General features: G+C 38.4%; 2 protein-coding genes across 2 annotated transcripts in view; both read right to left on the bottom strand.

The window, feature by feature from the left end:
• Uggt2 (UDP-glucose glycoprotein glucosyltransferase 2) overlaps positions 1-18,948 on the bottom strand; it is a 106,541-nt gene that overhangs the window by 66,865 nt on the left and 20,728 nt on the right. The window contains exons 9-15 of the mRNA XM_038310088.1: positions 16,424-16,523; positions 13,167-13,227; positions 11,842-11,933; positions 6,845-6,995; positions 5,594-5,713; positions 4,736-4,821; positions 4,171-4,306 (exon numbers count right to left, since the gene is read on the bottom strand). Coding sequence (XP_038166016.1) covers positions 4,171-4,306; positions 4,736-4,821; positions 5,594-5,713; positions 6,845-6,995; positions 11,842-11,933; positions 13,167-13,227; positions 16,424-16,523 — 746 coding nt within the window. The remainder of the gene's footprint in view (positions 1-4,170; positions 4,307-4,735; positions 4,822-5,593; positions 5,714-6,844; positions 6,996-11,841; positions 11,934-13,166; positions 13,228-16,423; positions 16,524-18,948) is intronic.
• On the bottom strand, positions 10,021-10,581 carry LOC119800064 (proton-transporting V-type ATPase complex assembly regulator TMEM9-like). Its single transcript, XM_038310086.1, has one exon. It carries the CDS (start codon positions 10,579-10,581, stop codon positions 10,021-10,023), a length of 561 nt encoding a protein of 186 aa, XP_038166014.1.

Raw genomic sequence — 18,948 nt, 5'->3', positions numbered from 1 at the left:
GGTAGGCAAGTACTCCGTCAGCTACAATTGCCTGTGGCTAATTTCTAAGGATACTAAATATGCACATTATATACAGGTAAACAGTTCACTTACATCACACATTATCTTTTCCTAAATATTTAAAATATTGTATAAATTTAAAAATGAAAACATTGTAGCTCAATCAAATTACACTAATTATACTAGTTTTATTAAAAATGTATTTGCAAAATATCTTAAATGACATTTTAGAACCGCTTCATTTTCACTTCTGATTGGTCTTCAGTAAACACCTTATAACTAGATACTCTCATCTTTTACTGCTCTCGAGTGTTCTATGCTCACCTGCTCACCTGTCTTACTCATCTCCCCTTTAAAAAGGGTGTGTGGTATATACATGTATGTGCAAGTATGTACCTCTGTGGGTGAGCTTGCTGGTGTGTGCACATGTGGAGGTCAGAGACAAACTTGAAATATCCTTTTTTGCTCTTCACACTGAATCTTGGCTAGGCTGGCAACCAGTGAGCCCTGGGGTCTTCTTGCCATAGTCCTACCACAAGCAATGGGGTTACAGCGGGCACTGACAAACATAGCTTCTTTGTGGGTATTGGGATATGAACTCAGCCATCTCTCCAGCTCTCACGTCTCCTGAGTAAGATGCTGTTATTGAGTTTTTGGGGAAGAACTTAAAGTTGTGTGGGTAGGAGGGGGAGAGGATCTGGAAGGACTTGGGGAAGGGGAAGAATATGTTTAAAATATATTTAAATTATTTTAAATAATAAAAATATAATTAAAAGGTTTCTGATCCTGTTTTATGATTCAGATGCAGTTCTAGGCATGAAAGCCTTGGTTTTAAGTGTAATGTAGTTTTCTAAGAAATTAGAGCATTGCAAGTGATGGGCATAAACTATGATAGACACATTAATTTCTAATATAAAATGATTATATAATAGGTCCAGTATGGGTAAGGTCCTTACTTTCTCAGCGATGTTTCATTTATTTATTTTATTGTTTTTATTAAGCTATATATTTTTTTCCACTCCACATCCTCCCTCTCCCCTCCTCTTCTACCCTTTCCCATGGTCCCCATCCTCCCCATGCTCCCAATTTACTCAGGAGATCTTGTCTTTTCCAACTTCCCATATAGATGAGAACCATATATGTCTCTCTTAGGGTCCTCTTTGTTGTCTAGGTTCTCTCAGACTGTGAATTGTAGCCTGGTTTTTCTTTGTTTTATGTCTAAAAGCCACTTATGCGTGAGTACATACGGTATTTGTCTTTCTGGGTCTGGATTACCTTATAATGTTTTCCAGATCTATCCATTTGCCTACAAATTTCAAGATGTCAATTTTTTCTGCTGTGCAGTACTCAACTGTGTATATGTACCACAGTTTCCTTATCTATTCTTTAGTCGAGGGGCATTTAGGTTGTTTCCAGGTTCTGGCTATGACAAACAATGCTACTATGAGCACAGTTGAGCACATGTCCTTGAGGTATTATTGAGCATCCTTTGGGTATATACCCAAAAGTAGTATTGCTGGGTCTTGAGGAAGGTTGTTTCCTAATTTTCTGAGAAACTGCCATACTGATATCCAAAGGGGCTGTACCAGTTTGCACTCCCACCAGCAATGGAGGAGTGTTCCCTTTTCCCCATATCCTCTTCAGCATAAGTTGTCATCAGTGGTTTTGGTCTTGGCCATTCTTAGGGGTGTAAGATCGAATCTCAGAGTTGTTTTGATGTGTATTTCTTTGATGGCTAAGGATATTGAGCATTTCCTTAAGTGTCTTTCAGCCATTTTTAGATTCATCTGTTGAGCTCTGTTTAGATATGTACCCCATTTTTATTGGATTATTTGTTACTTTGATGTACAATTTCTTGAGTTCTTTATATATTTTGGAGATCAGACCTCTGTTTGATGTGGGATTGGTGAAGATCTTTTCCCATTCTGTAGGCTGTCATTTTGTCCTGTTGACTGTGTCCTTTGCTTTACAGAAGCTTTTCAGTTTCAGAAGGTCCCATTTATTAATTGTTTCTCTCAGTGTCTATGCTACTGGGGTTATATTTAGGAAGTGGTATCCTGTGCCAATGCGTTCACGTGTACTTCCCACTTTCTCTTCTATGAGGTCCAGTGTGGCTGGCTTTATATTGAGATATTTGATCTATTTGGACTTGAGTTTTGTGCATGGTGATAGATATGAATCTATTTTCATTCTTCTACATGTTGATATCCAGTTATGGCAGCACCATTTGTTGTATATGCTTTCTTTTTTCCATTTGATATTTTTTGCTTCTTTGTCAAAATCAGGTGTTCGAAGGTATGTGGATTAATATCTGATCTTTGATTCAGTTCCATTGATCCTCCTGTCTGGTTTTATGCCATTATCAGGCTGTTTTCAGTATTGTAGCTCTGTAGTAGAGATTGAAGTCAAGGATTGTGATGCCTCCAGAAGTTCTTTTATTGTACAGGATTGTTTTGGCTGTCCTGGGTTTTTGTATTTCCATATGAAGTTGAGTACCATTCTTTCCAGGTTTGTGAAGAATTTTGCTGGGATTTTGCTGGGCATTGCTTTGAATCTGTAGATTGCTTTTGGTATGATTACCATTTTTACTATATTAATTCTACCTACCCAAGAGCATGGAAGAACTTTCCACCTTCTGGTGTCTTCTTCAATTTCTTTCTTCAAAGATTTAAAGTTCTTGTAATACAAGTCTTCCACTTGTTTGGTTAGAATTACTCCAAGATATTTTATGCTATTTGTGGCTATTGTGAAGGGTGATGTTTCTCTGATTTCTTTCCCAGACCATTTATCTTCTGTGTAAAAGGAGAGCTACTCAATTTTTGAGTTAATCTTGGATCCTCTCAGCGATGTTTTACTGATATGGATTTTTAAACAAGATTTTATAACAATTTGAGACTTTTTTTTACAATTTATTTCCAGACTTGAGTATAAATTTTCAGTTTTTAAATCAACATGAATCCTTGTAGAAAAAATATAGATGGATATTAGTCAAAGTCCAAGTGAATTTCACCAACTCTCTCATAAAACCTTATAACAACCAATAAGTTAGTAAAATTAAGATAGGGTGTATTGTTGACACACATTACATAGCACTACCTTTCAGAGAAAACTGTTTCCCTAATGGGATATTCAACCATCACTTGCACTTTAATTATTTTCCATGATGATCAGTATGCTACTACAAACTCTTAGACAACACTAAGTTCAGTACAAAGCAGCATTGGAGCTAGGCTAGATATGTGAGCAGTCTACATCCACAATAAACATGTGAACAGTCTGCACACCGTACTAAACATGTGAGCAGTCTAGAGTCCATACTAAACATGTGAGCAGTCTACACACCATACTAAACATGTGAGCAGTCTACACACCATACTAAACATGTGAGCAGTCTACACACCATACTAAACATGTGAGCAGTCTACACACCGTACTAAGTGACTCACAACTCTATTCAACGCTCATTTGCCATTGCCCCTTAGTCGGGTGGTTGGCAACTTCTGTCTTTTCTTTGTAGCATCTTTACAGACTCAGAATTATCTTTCAGGCAGCTTGCTGTCACTCAGAGATCTTGTACTTTGAAACTGTTCAGGAAGTGTGTATTATACATGTGACCATTTAGAGCAGTGGTTCTCAACCTGTGTGATGTGACCCCAGGGGTCACATATCAGATGTCCTGCATATCAGACATGAAAATTATGTTACATGCATTATATGTTAATGTATTATGTTTGCATTAGCAAAATTCCAGTTATGAAGTAGCAAAAAATTGTATGCCTGGGTCCAACATGAGGCACTGCATTAAAGGGTCACAATGTTAGGAAGGCTGAGAATCACTACTTTAGAGCATCTTTAATCATCGCACTAATGACTTTATTCAAAGCATAGCTCAGGAATCCTCAAAAACCATTTCTCTTATCTTTTCTCTAAATTCAGGCATATCCAATTTAAATTTCTTACAGGGTTAGATTAACCTACGTAAATTGATATACTCTGGTAGAGGCTCAGTTGCCGGCTTATGAAATTGGGACAATGGGAAAATCTCATTGTTGCACAATCAAATTGATCTGTACTAATGTCCAGGAACATTTTCATGTATTTAAAACTATATAATAATAAATATAGTGGCACAGGAAGATTACTCAGGAAAGCTTTAGGGCATGAGCTCACGTGTATCATGGAGGTAAATGCTTCTGATGTGCCATGCCTTTCTTCAATGTAATTGAAAGCTCGCCAAAGAGCAACCCCAGCATCTGCTGTTCCATCAACTTCATTTTCCATGTTAAGAATGAACACAAAACCAATCCTGGAAAAAGTGGATCAATACGTAATGTTACAACTATCTCTTGGCTAACAACAGATTACCACTTAAAATATTACACTGTAACATTTACATGGGGAAATATATTAGATATGGAAAGGGGAATATTATTTGAAAAGGTTGATTAAAATGCCTGTTCACCCAAAACTCATAGCTATTATAGTCCTGCAAATGTTAAATGCCCTCTAGAGGCACTACTAGATTTCCAGAGTGATCATGTTATTCCCCCAGGAGGGCAGCAAATGAGAACACTGTTCAGCTTCCATCAACAGACTCTACCATATAGGTATCACATACTTTATAACCAAGCCCTGTTCCAGGTGTGAGACTGCTCATTTAAGGGCCACATCCACTGTCTCTGTACACAGCATAAGCAGCATGAGATTTACTTTAATAATATCAATTTACAATTACCTAAGAGGAATTTCATTATAATAAAAAAATTCTGCCAAACTTATAAAGTCCAAGGTGTATTCTTGAGCAGGATCAATAAACAGAACCTAGAATGATGAACATAATAATTATTATAAGACCTTAAAACTTTTGTGAAATTTAAATGTACTCTAATTTCTTTAATTTAAAGCATGAAATTTAAATGTTAAGATTTCAAAAATTTCTACCTTGAATAGCAAGAATTTCATGATTTAGGAAGATTCATCATAGTTACATATCAAATATAATATTACATCGAATCTTAGAAAGACTAAAGATCCTCTTGCTGCACCCACAATATAATGTGTACACTTTCTACAAACTAAAAGATCTCAGTTCACATCTTCATTGGCATGAAAATGCCTGCTTCCTGATGAGTTTTACAGAAAATAAAATAGACTTCCTAGGCAAAAAGCAAACACACAAAACACTGCATAGTCTGAGGTGTTCCTCTACACACTTCAAAATTCCAAAAGGTTGTTTGAATACTTACAATTGCAATAATGAACCAATGAACATTTATGAAAAAATGTATTTATCTATTTTTCCTGACTACTAAACTTTAAATTTAGCACAAAGTTAATTTCTTTGAGATAATATACAAATATTATTATAAAACTACATGAGAGCTAAGTAATAATAAGACTGGGTAGGGAGAGAAAGTGACTGGAACTCTTTTTATCCAGGTATGAAATGGTTAAAGAATCCTGACTTCTGTCCACCCACTCCGATGGCCCTCCAGACTGCTGTCCCAGGGAAGCACTTCCTTACACCTGACATGCCTACAGTCAACTGCAAGAAAATCAAGAATGGATATAACAAGTAAAATACCAAACTCACCAAATTATGAAAATTACGCCTTATGGACGGAACTGTTCCATGTAATACTGGTTTTAGAAATTCCCACACACTTGCAGGCCATGTGCTGTACAAACCATCAGTTTCCAAGTCATTAATCCACTAGAAAAGAGCCCAGAAACCAGTTAAAGCTTCATTAATAGTTATATCACTTTAAAATATAGGATTTTTTTTACTGTCTTAAATTGCAGGTGAAGACATACATAGATTTCTAAACTTTATTTTTAGTTACATGTATTGGCTGGTGTGTGTAGGTATGGATGCCTGCTGAGGCCAGAGCAGTTTATCCTTTCTTTGTGGTTTAGAAGACTTCTAAGTCAACACGACAGACAATATAGATGAAGACACAATTGTGTCACCTTTGATGGTAGTTACAACAGCTAGAGAGAACAGCAAAGTACTAAGGCTTGAACAACACAATAAGCCATCAAAACGAATCTTTTACCCAACACGCCAGGATATACATTCTTTCAAGTATACCTGAGGTGTTCTATAGGACAGATATATGATATCACATGCAAAAAAGAAGTCTTAGTAAATTTACAATTCTGAAATGATACATCCATGCAATTTCACAATGAACTGAATTTAAAATTAGCAAGAAAATTTCAGAAACATCACAAATATGTAGAAAATAAACAGTATAATCTTAAACAGAGAAGACTGAACAAGATGCGGTCATCCACTAACTACCGACTGTGATGAAGTAGGACTGCTCCCACAGTGGAAACTTATTTCAACACATGGAAACCCATGCACTACATCATATCATTATGGGGGAACTATAATAATACTAACAGATTTATGAAAACACTGACAACATTACCTTTTCATTAAGAAAACCAGGGGTATTTATAGCTCTATGAACCTGCGTTAACAAGTGGCGATCTTGGGTCAATTACCCAGCTCTCACTCAGAGCCACAGGGAAAGTGGCTCAGTATAATTTCAAAGCAAGAGAGAGGCCACAATAGAAAAGGTCTGTGCAAAGCAAGGAAGCAAAGCCAGAAGAGCAGAGACACAGAAGGAACTAAACTTGGTGAACAACAAGCCTGACGAAGGTCACTGAGGCTGGGAGGCAACAGCAAAGACTCAGATGCCACATCTGTGAACCACACAACTAGGTACATAAAACTGACCAATAACCCAGAAGAACACAGATTGGGTTTATGCTAAAAATTTCAATGCTTAAAAACTTCAAAGGTTTTAGCACAAGGAATAGCACGAGCACTTACCACTATTGAAGAATGCCGAATATCTAAGACATAGTCATGCTTCCAAATGGGTGAATTTAATTTTAAGAATTTGCTCATGTCTTCCTCACTGAGGCCAAGGTTTTTAAGGCCGCTCATCAGCTTTCCTTCTGATTTCAGAATATCTAAAATGCTTAATGTACAAAGAAGAAATAATTTTAATTGGTCAAAATTTTTAAGAAATCTAAAGTTTGACAATTTTGTTTTCATTTTTGGTATGTACATGTTCATGTGTATAGATGTATATGTATATGCATGAGTGTGGAAGACAGGTCTTCCTAATTATTTAAATATTAATTAATAAATATTTAAATTTATTCCAATAATTTGAATATCTTAAATTTAATTTCAACATTTTTAAAATATTTATTTATTTATTATGTATACAATATTCTGTCTGTGTGTATGTCTACAGGCCAGAAGAGGGAACCAGACCTCATTACAGATGGTTGTGAGCCACCATGTGGTTGCTGGGAATTGAACTCATGACCTTTGGAAGAGCAGGCAATGCTCTTAACCACTAAGCCATCTCTCCAGCCCTAATTTCAACATTTTGAAATTTAATGTTAAATTTAAGTTCAACAAATATTTGTGTTCCATGTTGTAAGAGCTATTATTTGCAGAAGGTTCAGTGGTTGATAAAATAAGTTGCTTGCAGAGAACTTGAAGTCTAGCGAATAACTATTGATGAGAAACTAATCACAGCACGGTATTATTGTAAAACCACAGAGTGCAGTGCTCTGACGGTCTGTGGCTCCAGAGACTTCATGCTTGTAGGTATACAGTGTTTGTAGAGCTGAACAAAATTAAATCAGATAACCATTAAGATATACAAAACCTCCCCCAAAGCCACAGACTAACAAAAACTCCAGTACCAAGCATGAGAAACCTCCTTTCAAACGATTAGTCAGGATAGTCCAAGTGACTGTCAAGAACAACAGAGTTTACTGAGGTAGCCTTGGTTACCTCTCAGAGCCTGAGGGTGGGCCCTACTGCTGAAGACACCACATGCACTTAGGATATAAGCAGACAACTCTGGCTGAATCTGACCTGAGAGCCTCTTTCCTGTGGTCTTAGCCTCCGTGGTGCCAATGGAGGGAAGCAATTGCATACTGCTACCCAGATGCAGCTCTTGTGAACCACTCATCCCAGAACAGATGGAGAACAGCAGAAAACCACACTGGACACAATGCAGAGACCAAAGGATCATGGGAGCGCAGCCCCAAAGGATACATCTACATTATAGCTCCTGCATCTGTGGATCATGGAATGTCTAAAAAGTGTGGGCTGAAAGACTTTAAAAGTCAGTATATAGGGAAGTGCGCCATGAAACAGTCTCTCCCAGAAATGTCTGTATAAACAAGACCAGAGCATAGGAATACCAATGGACATTTTAAGGAGTAAGGGGTAAAACTTTACAGGGTTTCATCTACAGACAAAGATCTGTGGGAACCTAATTACAGCTGAGAGGTTAATTAGCTTCTCTCCATCAGCTAATGCAGGTTGATCAGTCCTGAAACCACACATACACAAACAACCAAAACAAACTGAGCATGATGTATTTGCATATTTGCACACACACAAACACACATAAATATATAAAACAATAATGATCAAAGATAAGGAGTCCGTTGACCTGAGGAGGGAGTTATGAGAGTCAGGGGAGGGAGCTACATGGGTGAGGTTGGAGGAGGAAAGTGAGGAGGGAAAGGGATGAAATTCTCTCACTTAAAAATATATTTCAAAAAGAAAAAGATCTACAAAAAAGAACAAAGAAAGATAAAACTATTGGATCATAGTAATTCCTCACTCTCCACTCAAGGAGAAAATTGTGAAGTTGATAGTAGTCTCTCCCTTCTATGTCTCTGTAATTGGGCATTTTCTTTTCTCTGTTTTCTCCTCTCTCCCCTTCCTTTTCTTATTCAAATACCCCTTTGCATTGACTTTATTGTGCGTCCTGTGTTTTCTTACAACCTTTGTTGACCTTAAAAGCTCTCAGTTCTCCACACAATTTCTGCATTGCCTTTAAGTGAATCATGGTAGCTACAACCTGCAGTCACATCATTGAGAAAGAGAATTATGACATACATAGGTCACTAATTACCGGGGAAGAGTCAGGATTCAGAATTCCTTGAACAACTACCAGTATTTCTAAATGTTTCTACTCTGGAGCTTTCTCAGACACTGTCATAGGAAACACTCTGAAATCTATATGCCACCTCCCTGTCCTCTTTAACCATGTTCACTGTCCTGGGCACAGATACAACTTTTGTCCCTCTTAAGTTTACAGATCAAGGCCTGCATCTTTCTATATTTCTTTTTTTTATTTGAGAAATAAAACAATTTAATGGATTCCTTGATTTACAGACAACAGAAAGACAAACATTTCTCTCCATGCTTGGTACAATGAAATCCAGAGACAAGAGGCCATCCCAGGACAGGAGCCATGGTATTCCAGTCCCTTTCTGTTCAGCTCCCTGTCATATGGTTCAACTTGATGGCTCAGCAGCTGCAGTCACTGGGAAGAGATGGGAGGCTGCATGGCCTCCTGAGACGTGAGGAAGGGGACAGTCGCTGAGTATGCTGGCATGCCTGGGCACTGCCATGCCTTGGAGGACCAGGAGCCAAGGAAAGGGAAGGAGGCCTCCAGGTGGGTTCTGGAGACCACCATGGGCTCAGCGGCACCAGAACAGTTCCTGAGGCTGCGTCCAGGCCAAGTAGGAGCTAAAGTACTGGCACCGGAGGAAGTGGGAATGAGGACCACAGCACCCTGGGTATCCAGAGTTCTTAATGACACAGTTCTATCTCCCAAAGGGCAGAAAGATTCCCCGAGATGAGGAGCTGGGAAGAGCAGAGAAGATAGAACAAGGAGGGATGAATTCTACCCAGTCTTGTGGTGAGGTCATTTGTCTCTGTTCCCTTCTGCCTTGCCTTCCCACCCCTCCACCCCAGAGACCTGGAGAGATACTGGAGACCAGAGACCCAACCACACTCCCTATCGAGTGTACTGCTAGCGAGGGAGAAGGACAGATGCCAGGGGCTTTTGAAGGGAAGACCTGGGGAGAGTGGAATGAGGGAAGGGAACTGGTTACTTGCTCTGCCCAGCCCCAGAAGCTGGCAGCCATGACCTGGCTCCCGGACACAAACATGCCCGTCATCTAACTGAGCATCTTGTTCTTGTCGAAGACTGTCTTCCTCTGCTCCTGCACCTGCAGCTTCCATTGCTGCTGAGCGCCTTCTACTCGCTCCAGGACAGTGTTTGCTCGGGGTCCTCCAATGGATGCAGCTGCTGCTGCCATGGAACGTGCATCCTCATTTTCCTCTTCATTGTGCAGCTGCTCAGTGTAAGCGTCTGGCTTTCGAATCAAGGGGTCCACTAGCATCAGGAAGGCCCTGCAGAGTAAGAGCACCCCCACCACAGACAGGCAGACGACCACGATGACCTTGATGGTGGTGGTGCTCCCTTCCTCGTACCTGCACTCGCAGAGCAGGCAGTGGGCGTCCACATTGTGGCCAGGCATGGGCATGGGCTCCACCACATGCAGGCAGCTGCAGTCCTTCTGAGACACATTCTGGTTGTAAATGTGCCCACTGATGTTTCTATACGGTGGACAGATACATTTGCATCGGATATCTTCAGAGCTCTCCCTCACCTTGTTGGCTTGAGCTGGGGGCACCAATAAGCACCCCACCGCAGCCACCAGACACAGCAGCTTCATGCTTATCAGGTTTCTTGAGCCAGCAAGACTAGATAGATGCCTGCACACTCCGCCGCAGCCGCCACCGTCTTTCTATATTTCTATAGCATTTAGTTTATATCTTATGCTATTAGGTCCAAGACTTTAACTATTATAGAGAAAAGTCACATTTACAATAAAACCCTAAGAAAGACAGTCCAAATGGTCTCTCTCTCTCTCTCTCTCTCTCTCTCTCTCTCTCTCTCACACACACACACACACACACACACACACACACACACGGAGTAGGTAGGTAGGTGGCCTAGAAAGGGATCTGCATTTTCCTATACTGTTAATAAAATGCATCTGAAACATTTTACAAATTTTTAAATTTCAGTTCAGTAATAACGCATCCTTTGATTTAAAATTGAACGACTGAATTAATGTGCTATATAAACTTATAATATATAAGTTCCAGGCATCAACTTTTAAGAATAGTTTTATGCTTCTCTGGTAAGAATAACAGAAATCCCGTCTCCTACCCTTCTGGTCTGACCCATGACTAACTTACAGGTGAGTGGCCACTGTAGCGAAGGACTTCCTATCCTAATTCTACCTCAGATTACTTGTGTTTACTAATTCTGTTTGCCTCAGGAAACTGTTGGTGCCCAATATTCTATCTGACAGGCACAAAGAGTTTGAATTATCTATGTTAATTTCTTTCTCCTGGGGAAACTCCTCACGCTGGCTGTTTTCAGTTTCTTTCTGGAGGACAAAAGCCTCAGAGCTGTTCAGTTCATTCTGAAAGAACATCCCTGTTAAACATTAACCCTGTGCTAAATGAAAGGCAGTCTAGAATAATGAAACAATAAGTTTACCAGTCTCCAGATCACCAAGATCTCTCCAGGTCTGACTTTGAGGACAACATGTATGACTACATTTTAGAACACACTAAGAAACATTGCGATGGAGAGCAGATACCAAGAAACGTTAAGGAAAATGTTTACAGCAGAATAGGGGACCATAGTGGGCAACAATTTACCGTATATTTCAAAACACAAAGAGAAAATGATTTTAATGTTCTGAATATGAATAAATTATGCTTGAGGTGACAGAAATGTTAATCATTATATGCATATACCAAAATATCACATTGTAACCATAAATGTGTACAATTCTGTGTCAAAATATGTGTTTAATATATAAGTTATTTGGTTTTTCATTTTGACAAATGCTGTGTTCAGGAAACACAGCATTTATCTTTATACAAATCATAATTTAGATTAAAAATGTAACACTTACCTAAAAGGATCATAAACATCTATGTCAATAAGAAGGCCATTTATAAATAGACGAGCATCACCTGGCTTAATGTCCAATCTGTCTCGTAGGTCCTTGGAAGAAAGCAAAGTAACAGCTAGCCAACAATAGTGATCAATATTTCAGCCCAAGTACAATACATAGATGTACAGTATTGGTTCTCAAATGTATAGTATTGATTCTTGAATAGGAACAATAGCCAATTATTTGGCTGAAATACCTTCAGTTAGTTATTGGCTTTATGTAATTTCTTAAGAATGCCTCAGGAAGTGCTTTGGAAGTGAATTCTGCCTTTTCATGTGTGTGCATGCACGTGTGTGTGTGTGTGTGTGTGTGTGTGTGTGTGTGTGCGTGTATGTGGTGCTGCAGAGATCAAAAGCAAAGCCTTGCACAGACATATGGAAGGTAGGTGTCCCAACCCTGAGCTGACTCCGTTGATACTCTGAATTCTTCATGTCCACTGTTCCTTCTCACCTGCATGTACATATCTACCTGAAGACCGCCTTTTCACCTTGAATATTCCACATGTACAACTGATTTTTCATGTTGAATGTTCTTTTTGAGAAGTCTGTTGCCATTTGTAGCTCTGTCCCTCCCTGACACCATCTATAAAGTACAGAGTCTGCTGCATGAGTTCTAGTTGGTCTGATGAATAAAAACCTGGCGCCAAAATGCAAATCAAAACAACTCCGAGATTCCATCTTATAGCTCTAGGAATGGCCAGCTGCACTCTGCTGTGAAGGAGGGAAGTGCTATGGAGGAGAAAGTCTGGAGTCAGAAGGACAGGAACTCTGCAAAGATCAGCCAGACTGCTGCATGTACCACACAAAGTACAGAGTCTAAAAACGCAAAGGTTGGACTAGGTTTCGTATTTACTGACTTTTAAAACGTTTTCAGATAACATATTTGATCATATTCTTTCCCTCCCCAATTCCTCCTAGATTCTCTCCAGCTCCCCACCTACTCAGCTTCATGTGCTTCCACTCAAACAAAGCAAAACAAACAGGAAAAACAAAAATGCCCCTAATCAAAACAAATGAACAAAATCTCAAGTACAAAAAATACCAGACTAAACCACCACCAACAACAGCAAAAACCCTAAAAAACTTGGAATCTGTTTTGTGTGCTAAGGACTTCTGAGCATGTGTTCATATGCCCAGTGTTACTCCACTAAAGAAACCCCAACTTTTCTCTCAACTATTTCAACATTAAAAAGCTCTAATACTGTTCTTTATTAAAATGAAAGATCTAACTTGTGAAAAAGTGAATATGGTAAATAAAAACGTTTTAAGAAATTCAGAGCAAACCTTTTGATTTTCCTGTATTTCTTTTCTCATTAGTTCATTTACAGCAATCCTTGTCAGAGATCTGAGAAAATAAATACATTACTTAATAAAATGAATAGAATTAATTCTTCCTGAAGTGTTTAGGAATAATCGTTAACTCATTGTAACACAACACTTTAGAAAACACTCAGTATCCAAGTGCTCTGAGAGGACCCGACCCTGGCCTAACAGACAAAGTCACCAGATTTGACCTTGCGTTTCCTTCATGTGGAATGAAGACTTAGAATTTCATAGACTTTCACAATATGCACCAAGTATTATCATAACTTATCTGCCACTGCCTTCATTTCCAGAGCAGCATATTACATAAGCATTTTTGATTAGTCTGGGATTAACTAATATAGGAAACACAGTCACCCATTGGTATAAATGGAGGATTGATTTCTGGATTTCCAATGAAAACAAAAAATCATGAAGGGGGATCACAATCATTATTAAAAATAGTTTGTATCTCTGTGAGTTCAAGGCCAGCCTGGTCTACACAGCAAATTCCAGGACAGGCTCCAAAGCTACATAGAGAAACACAGTCTGAAAAAAAATAACCAACCAACCAAACAAACCCCTCCAAAAAACCCCAACAACAAAAAATAAAAACAAAAAATGTTTAATTGCATATAACCTACATATATAATCCTGCATATTATAAACTATACAGACTATTTAGCATACCTAATATTCTCTGATATAAATAGTTGATATACTATATTATTTAGAACAATTATAAAGATGTTATCTTCAGTATTTTTCAAATGTACTCATCCATTCTCAAATATGGTGCCCAGAAAGTAGAAGGGATGGTCACACCAACCATACCAGCCACTCTAGAAGATGTTATCATTCTCTTCTAACTTACAGACAGAATTAAAAAGACATTTTCTATACATGTTTTCAACCTGGAAAATACCTAAAAGTGTTATTATTATATCTGTTCATGTATGCATAAAAGAAAATGCTCTAAAGTGAAGCCTGTTAGGGGCTATGGTAGCTTATACTTACTGTTCAGCATTTGATAGTTAACTGTCTTATTAAAATTGAAACTATTCTTCTTTATATGTGAGGTAATTTCAAAAGTTACTATTAATTAAAAGTCATGTGGCTAATACATATTTTCACACACACAATTTCATGCTTTAGATATGAACAGTGCTAACTTCTCACTCTCCTCCATTTAAAGTAGCTGTGTCAGAATAATATCAGTGTAGACATTACTAAAGCACCTTATGCTAATACGTCACAATGGAACTCCCCATTTTTTACAATTAGTATAGTAATCAAAGTCACTTAAGCAGGCGTCATGGTGAAGCCTTGTAATTCTCCCTGCCAAAGATGATGAGGCAGTAGAATAGAGGATTTGAGATCAGCCTGGGCCACACAGCAAGAACCTATCCCAAAAAATTAAAAAAAGAAAATTACAAACTTTTCTATTTTCAGAGGCCATAGCACATATTTGGGATCTCTTGTGTCCAACAGATACCGTTTGTCTATCTTTCAAATGTAAATGTAAACCTTCATTTAAGAATCTTTCATTTAAACTATAAATAAATGGACAAAATGGTATTTGAGAAAAAAGACTTAGCACTCGATCCTGAAAAAGATAAGCCAAGCTGGGCGGTGGTGGCGCACGCCTTTAATCCCAGCACTCGGGAGGCAGAGGCAGGCGGATCTCTGTGAGTTCGAGGCCAACCTGGTCTACAAGAGCTAGTTCCAGGACAGGCTCTAAAAAAGCTGCAGAGAAACCCTGTCTCGAAAAACCAAAAAAAAAAAAAAAAAAAAAAAAAAAAAAAAAAAAAAAAAAAAAAAAAAAAAGATAAGCCAAGAGAACAAGATGTTCCCAGTCCTTAGGGCAGTACTGTTTTGTATATACATGTGACTTGTTGTGTGTTTCTTCTTTCTTAATATACATTTATATTTATTTAATATGAAACGATTTACTTAATTTCATTTGTTACCTACAATATTATACTTAGTCATTCCTAATCAAAATACAGACTCATCCCACAGGGATGACCCCAGCTAGGACCCTGGACAGTGCAGAGGGTGCCTGAACTGGCCTTGTCCCGTAGTCAGACTGATGACTATCTTGAATATCACCGTAGAACCTTCGTCTGGTGACAAATGGAGATAGAGGCAGAGAACCACTTTGGAGCACTGGACTGAGCTCCCAAAGTCCAGTTGAAGAGCAGAAGGAGGGAGAATATGAGCAAGGAAGTCAGGACCGCAAGGGGTTGGTCCACCCACTGAGACAGTGTGCCTGAGCTAATGGGAGCTCACCAAGGCCAGCTGGACTGGGACTGAACGAGCATGGAATCAAACTGGACCCTCTGAATGTGGCTGACAATTCCGGCAGACTGAGAAGCCAATGATAATGGCACTGGAATTTGTCTCTACTGCATGCACTGGCTTTTTGGGATCCTATTCTATTTGGATGCATACTTTCCTAAGCTGGATGGAGGGGGGAGGGCCTTGGACTTCCCACAGGGCAGGATACCCTGCCCTCTCTTAAGACTGTTGGGGGAGGAGGGAGGAGGAGGGAGGGAGCTGGAGGGAAGTGGGAGGAGGGGAGGAAGTGGAAATTTTGATTGGTATTATGTATAAAGTAATTAAAAATTAAAAAAGCAAAATATATACTCATCAAAGTTTTGTTATTTTGTAAATCCCCACAAAATCTGAAATTGTATCCTGGTTCACTATGAATATGCAAATAAATTATATATTGAAGTGAAAAGTATGTTTAATGGTAGCCAATATTTCCTGCAAACACTTCAATTACATAGCTTACTAGAAAAAGGTATTATATAAGTTTTCTATACATTTGAAAGATTACTAATTTTGAAATGCAAAATACAGGAAAATAATTTGGCAATACTGAGGGTACAGATCACTTGTTTAGAATAATACTTTTTTATTATGAAAGAATGAAAAAATATTTTCTTACTATTTGTTGATCAAAAATATTTTCTTAATCATGATTTTTATTAAAACAATTTTTAAAAATAATTTTTATTTAGCCTCCAATTTAATAGCTCTCTTAGCAGTACAATATACATGCATATATGACCCAATATTTTGCTCTAATAAAAACTAAAAATAAACAATGAAGAACCATAAATTTTGAAAAGCTAGAATTAATATCTTCATGTTAGGAAATCAGTTGTTTTCATGCATTCACTTAGTGGAAAGAGACCTGCTTATAATCACACCAATACAACTTAACATACCTGGCTTTGATGGGGAAGTTCTGTGCAATATCTTTCATTAATTTTATGGCATCATAAACAGGAGTGGACATTATTTGAGAAGCTGCTTGGAAACTCAGATCTAGAAGAAAAAACTCCGAATCACTGGTGATCTGCTGAAATATCACAGCCTTAGACCTTCCCCATGGGCAGCTCCCCACCATTCTTCCCACAGTCACATGGGTGCTGACTGTGTTCTATTTAACAGCTTAAAACGTTTACATCTAAAGCTTCTCCTCAAGTTAAGTTAGAGTACCATTTAGACTTATGAATAAGTGATTTAATACTTACCTGTTTTTCACAAATTAAAATATCAAAAAGACACATGCAAACACAAAGAATTGGCTTCTGTCATAAAACATAAGGCCATGTTTTTCTGTACTTAGGATGAGTGGGTACGTGACAAAGGCTTTGATGAGAAGAGAAACAGGACAAGTTAATGACCACTGGGGTAGGTGTTAACCTGGCCATGATCCAGTAAATAATATCACCCATGCTCATGCAAACAACCCTAATTAAATTAGTCGGATGGACACACACACACACACACACACACACACACACGCACACACGCGCGCACACACACACACACACACACACACACACACAGTAAAAGGGAAGGGCTTCAGTAGACTGGGTAGGGAGAGAAAGTGACTAGAACTCATTCTATACAGGTATGAAATGGTTAAAGAAAAAAACGTGTTCTAAAAGAGTAACAGAGACTAGGGATGTAGCTCAGGAGCAGAGTGCTGGCCTGTCACATGAATGTCCCTGGACTCAGGCTCAACATCTACTCTCTAAAATAACAAAGAAAAAAGCAAGAAAAGAAAGGGGGGGGGGAGATAAAGGGAGCCCAAAAGAGACATTTATTAAGATAATTATTTAAGAGGACTTAACTCAACGCATTAACTTTCTCTTTAGATATTGTTTATATCTAAAAATTCTATCTCTTTAGATATGTTTATGCTGAAGTAAGACTAAAATTTACAATTAGCATTATTTTCCTGAAGTAACAGCTGTGCTGCAGGGAACCCATGCAGCTGGCCACAGGCCTTTCCAACATGTTAGAGATATAAGCCTAACCACATTTTCAAGAGTGAGAGATATTTTAAAGAAAATTCTTTCATTACTTAATTATGCTGCCTTGAAACATCTCATTAGAAGAAGAATCTCTGATTTCTCAAATAGTGGTTAAAGAAGCTACGTTGAAATAACAAGGCTGTTTTTGTTTCCATGTTATCTATGTGCAAACCTGAATCAGTTGGAGGCAAAGCCTAGACAAATATGCCATCAGGGTAGTCTCCCAGGGGAGGGCATAGTCTAAGGAACTAGAGTTTACACCAGCTACATCATGTACTAGCTGAATAAATGTTCACTACAATTTCCTTAGCATCCTCAATTGTTTCTAGCTCCAGTGCCACAGTGAAACTATCATCAACGCCTCTGTTCTAATGACGAAGCACAATGGGCAATTTTACAAGCCTCCCTCTGAGGAAACACCTTCCCAAAGATGACTGCGTGTGGGGGAGGAGGATGGACAAGGAGGCAGGAAACAATGACACTGTGTGCTATAACAACAGTACAGGAAGGAAAGCCTGTGTCATTTCAAAGATTTTTTTCAGCGTGATTGTGTCATAAGTATGTGCATAAGATATCACCTCCTGCTGAATGATGTTCTATAAAGTAATGAGGTCATAAGTAATTGAAAGAACACCACTTATGAGGCAGTTAAGCATATAAGTTATAGAACCTTAAGTAGTCTTGTGAATTCTACCATAGTTTTAAAATGTGATCTTCAAAGGTCTATTAAATAAACTTAAACTTGATTGTGTATGATGCAGTATAAGAATTAGTGTGGACTAAAAATCCTTCACTTAGCATATTACTTAGCAAACTAGTAAATTTTTTTATATAAAATCTGAGAGACCTTGCTTCAGAAGCTCAATGTTAAAGTGAAATAGGTAAGATTCTGCCAAATATTTCAGGCAAAAGTAAAATATTTTTGCATTATATATGCTATTTTGTCAAGAAAATTGATGTGGAATTCCCCTCTGTATGGTGTGAATATGTTTTATTACCTTTGGTTAATAAAGAAGCTGCTTTAGCCTATGGCAGGGCAGAACACAGCTAGGTGGGGAAAACTAAATTGAATTCAGGGAGAATGAAGGCGGAGTCAGGGAGATGCCATGTAACTGCCGAAAGAGAAAGACACCGGAACTAGCTAAGAATATGCCTAAACTATTGGCCAAACTGTAACTGATAATGTTTCTATGTGACTATTCGGGTCTGGACTGCCGGGAAACTAAAGCAGAGTCTCAACCTGGAAGAATTCTAAGGAGTAGCCTTCTAATTGTTGAAAAGCAAACTCTTCACCTATCGCTAGGGATTGGGAAAATAAACTGTGTGTGTGTGTGTGTATGTTTGTGAGTGTGTCTGTGTGTGTTTATGTGTTTATGTGTATGTAAATCTGTGTGTGCATGCATGCCTGTGTGTATGTGCATGTATGC

Source organism: Arvicola amphibius, chromosome 13 (genome assembly GCF_903992535.2).
Source record: "Arvicola amphibius chromosome 13, mArvAmp1.2, whole genome shotgun sequence".
NCBI lineage: Eukaryota > Metazoa > Chordata > Mammalia > Rodentia > Cricetidae > Arvicola > Arvicola amphibius.
This window is presented reverse-complemented; position numbering and strand designations above follow the sequence as displayed.

What these genes read in the sequence shown, in the direction of transcription:
- LOC119800064 (XM_038310086.1), bottom strand. Translation starts at nt 10,581, where the DNA reads ATGAAGCTGCTGTGTCTGGTGGCTGCGGTGGGGTGCTTATTGGTGCCC.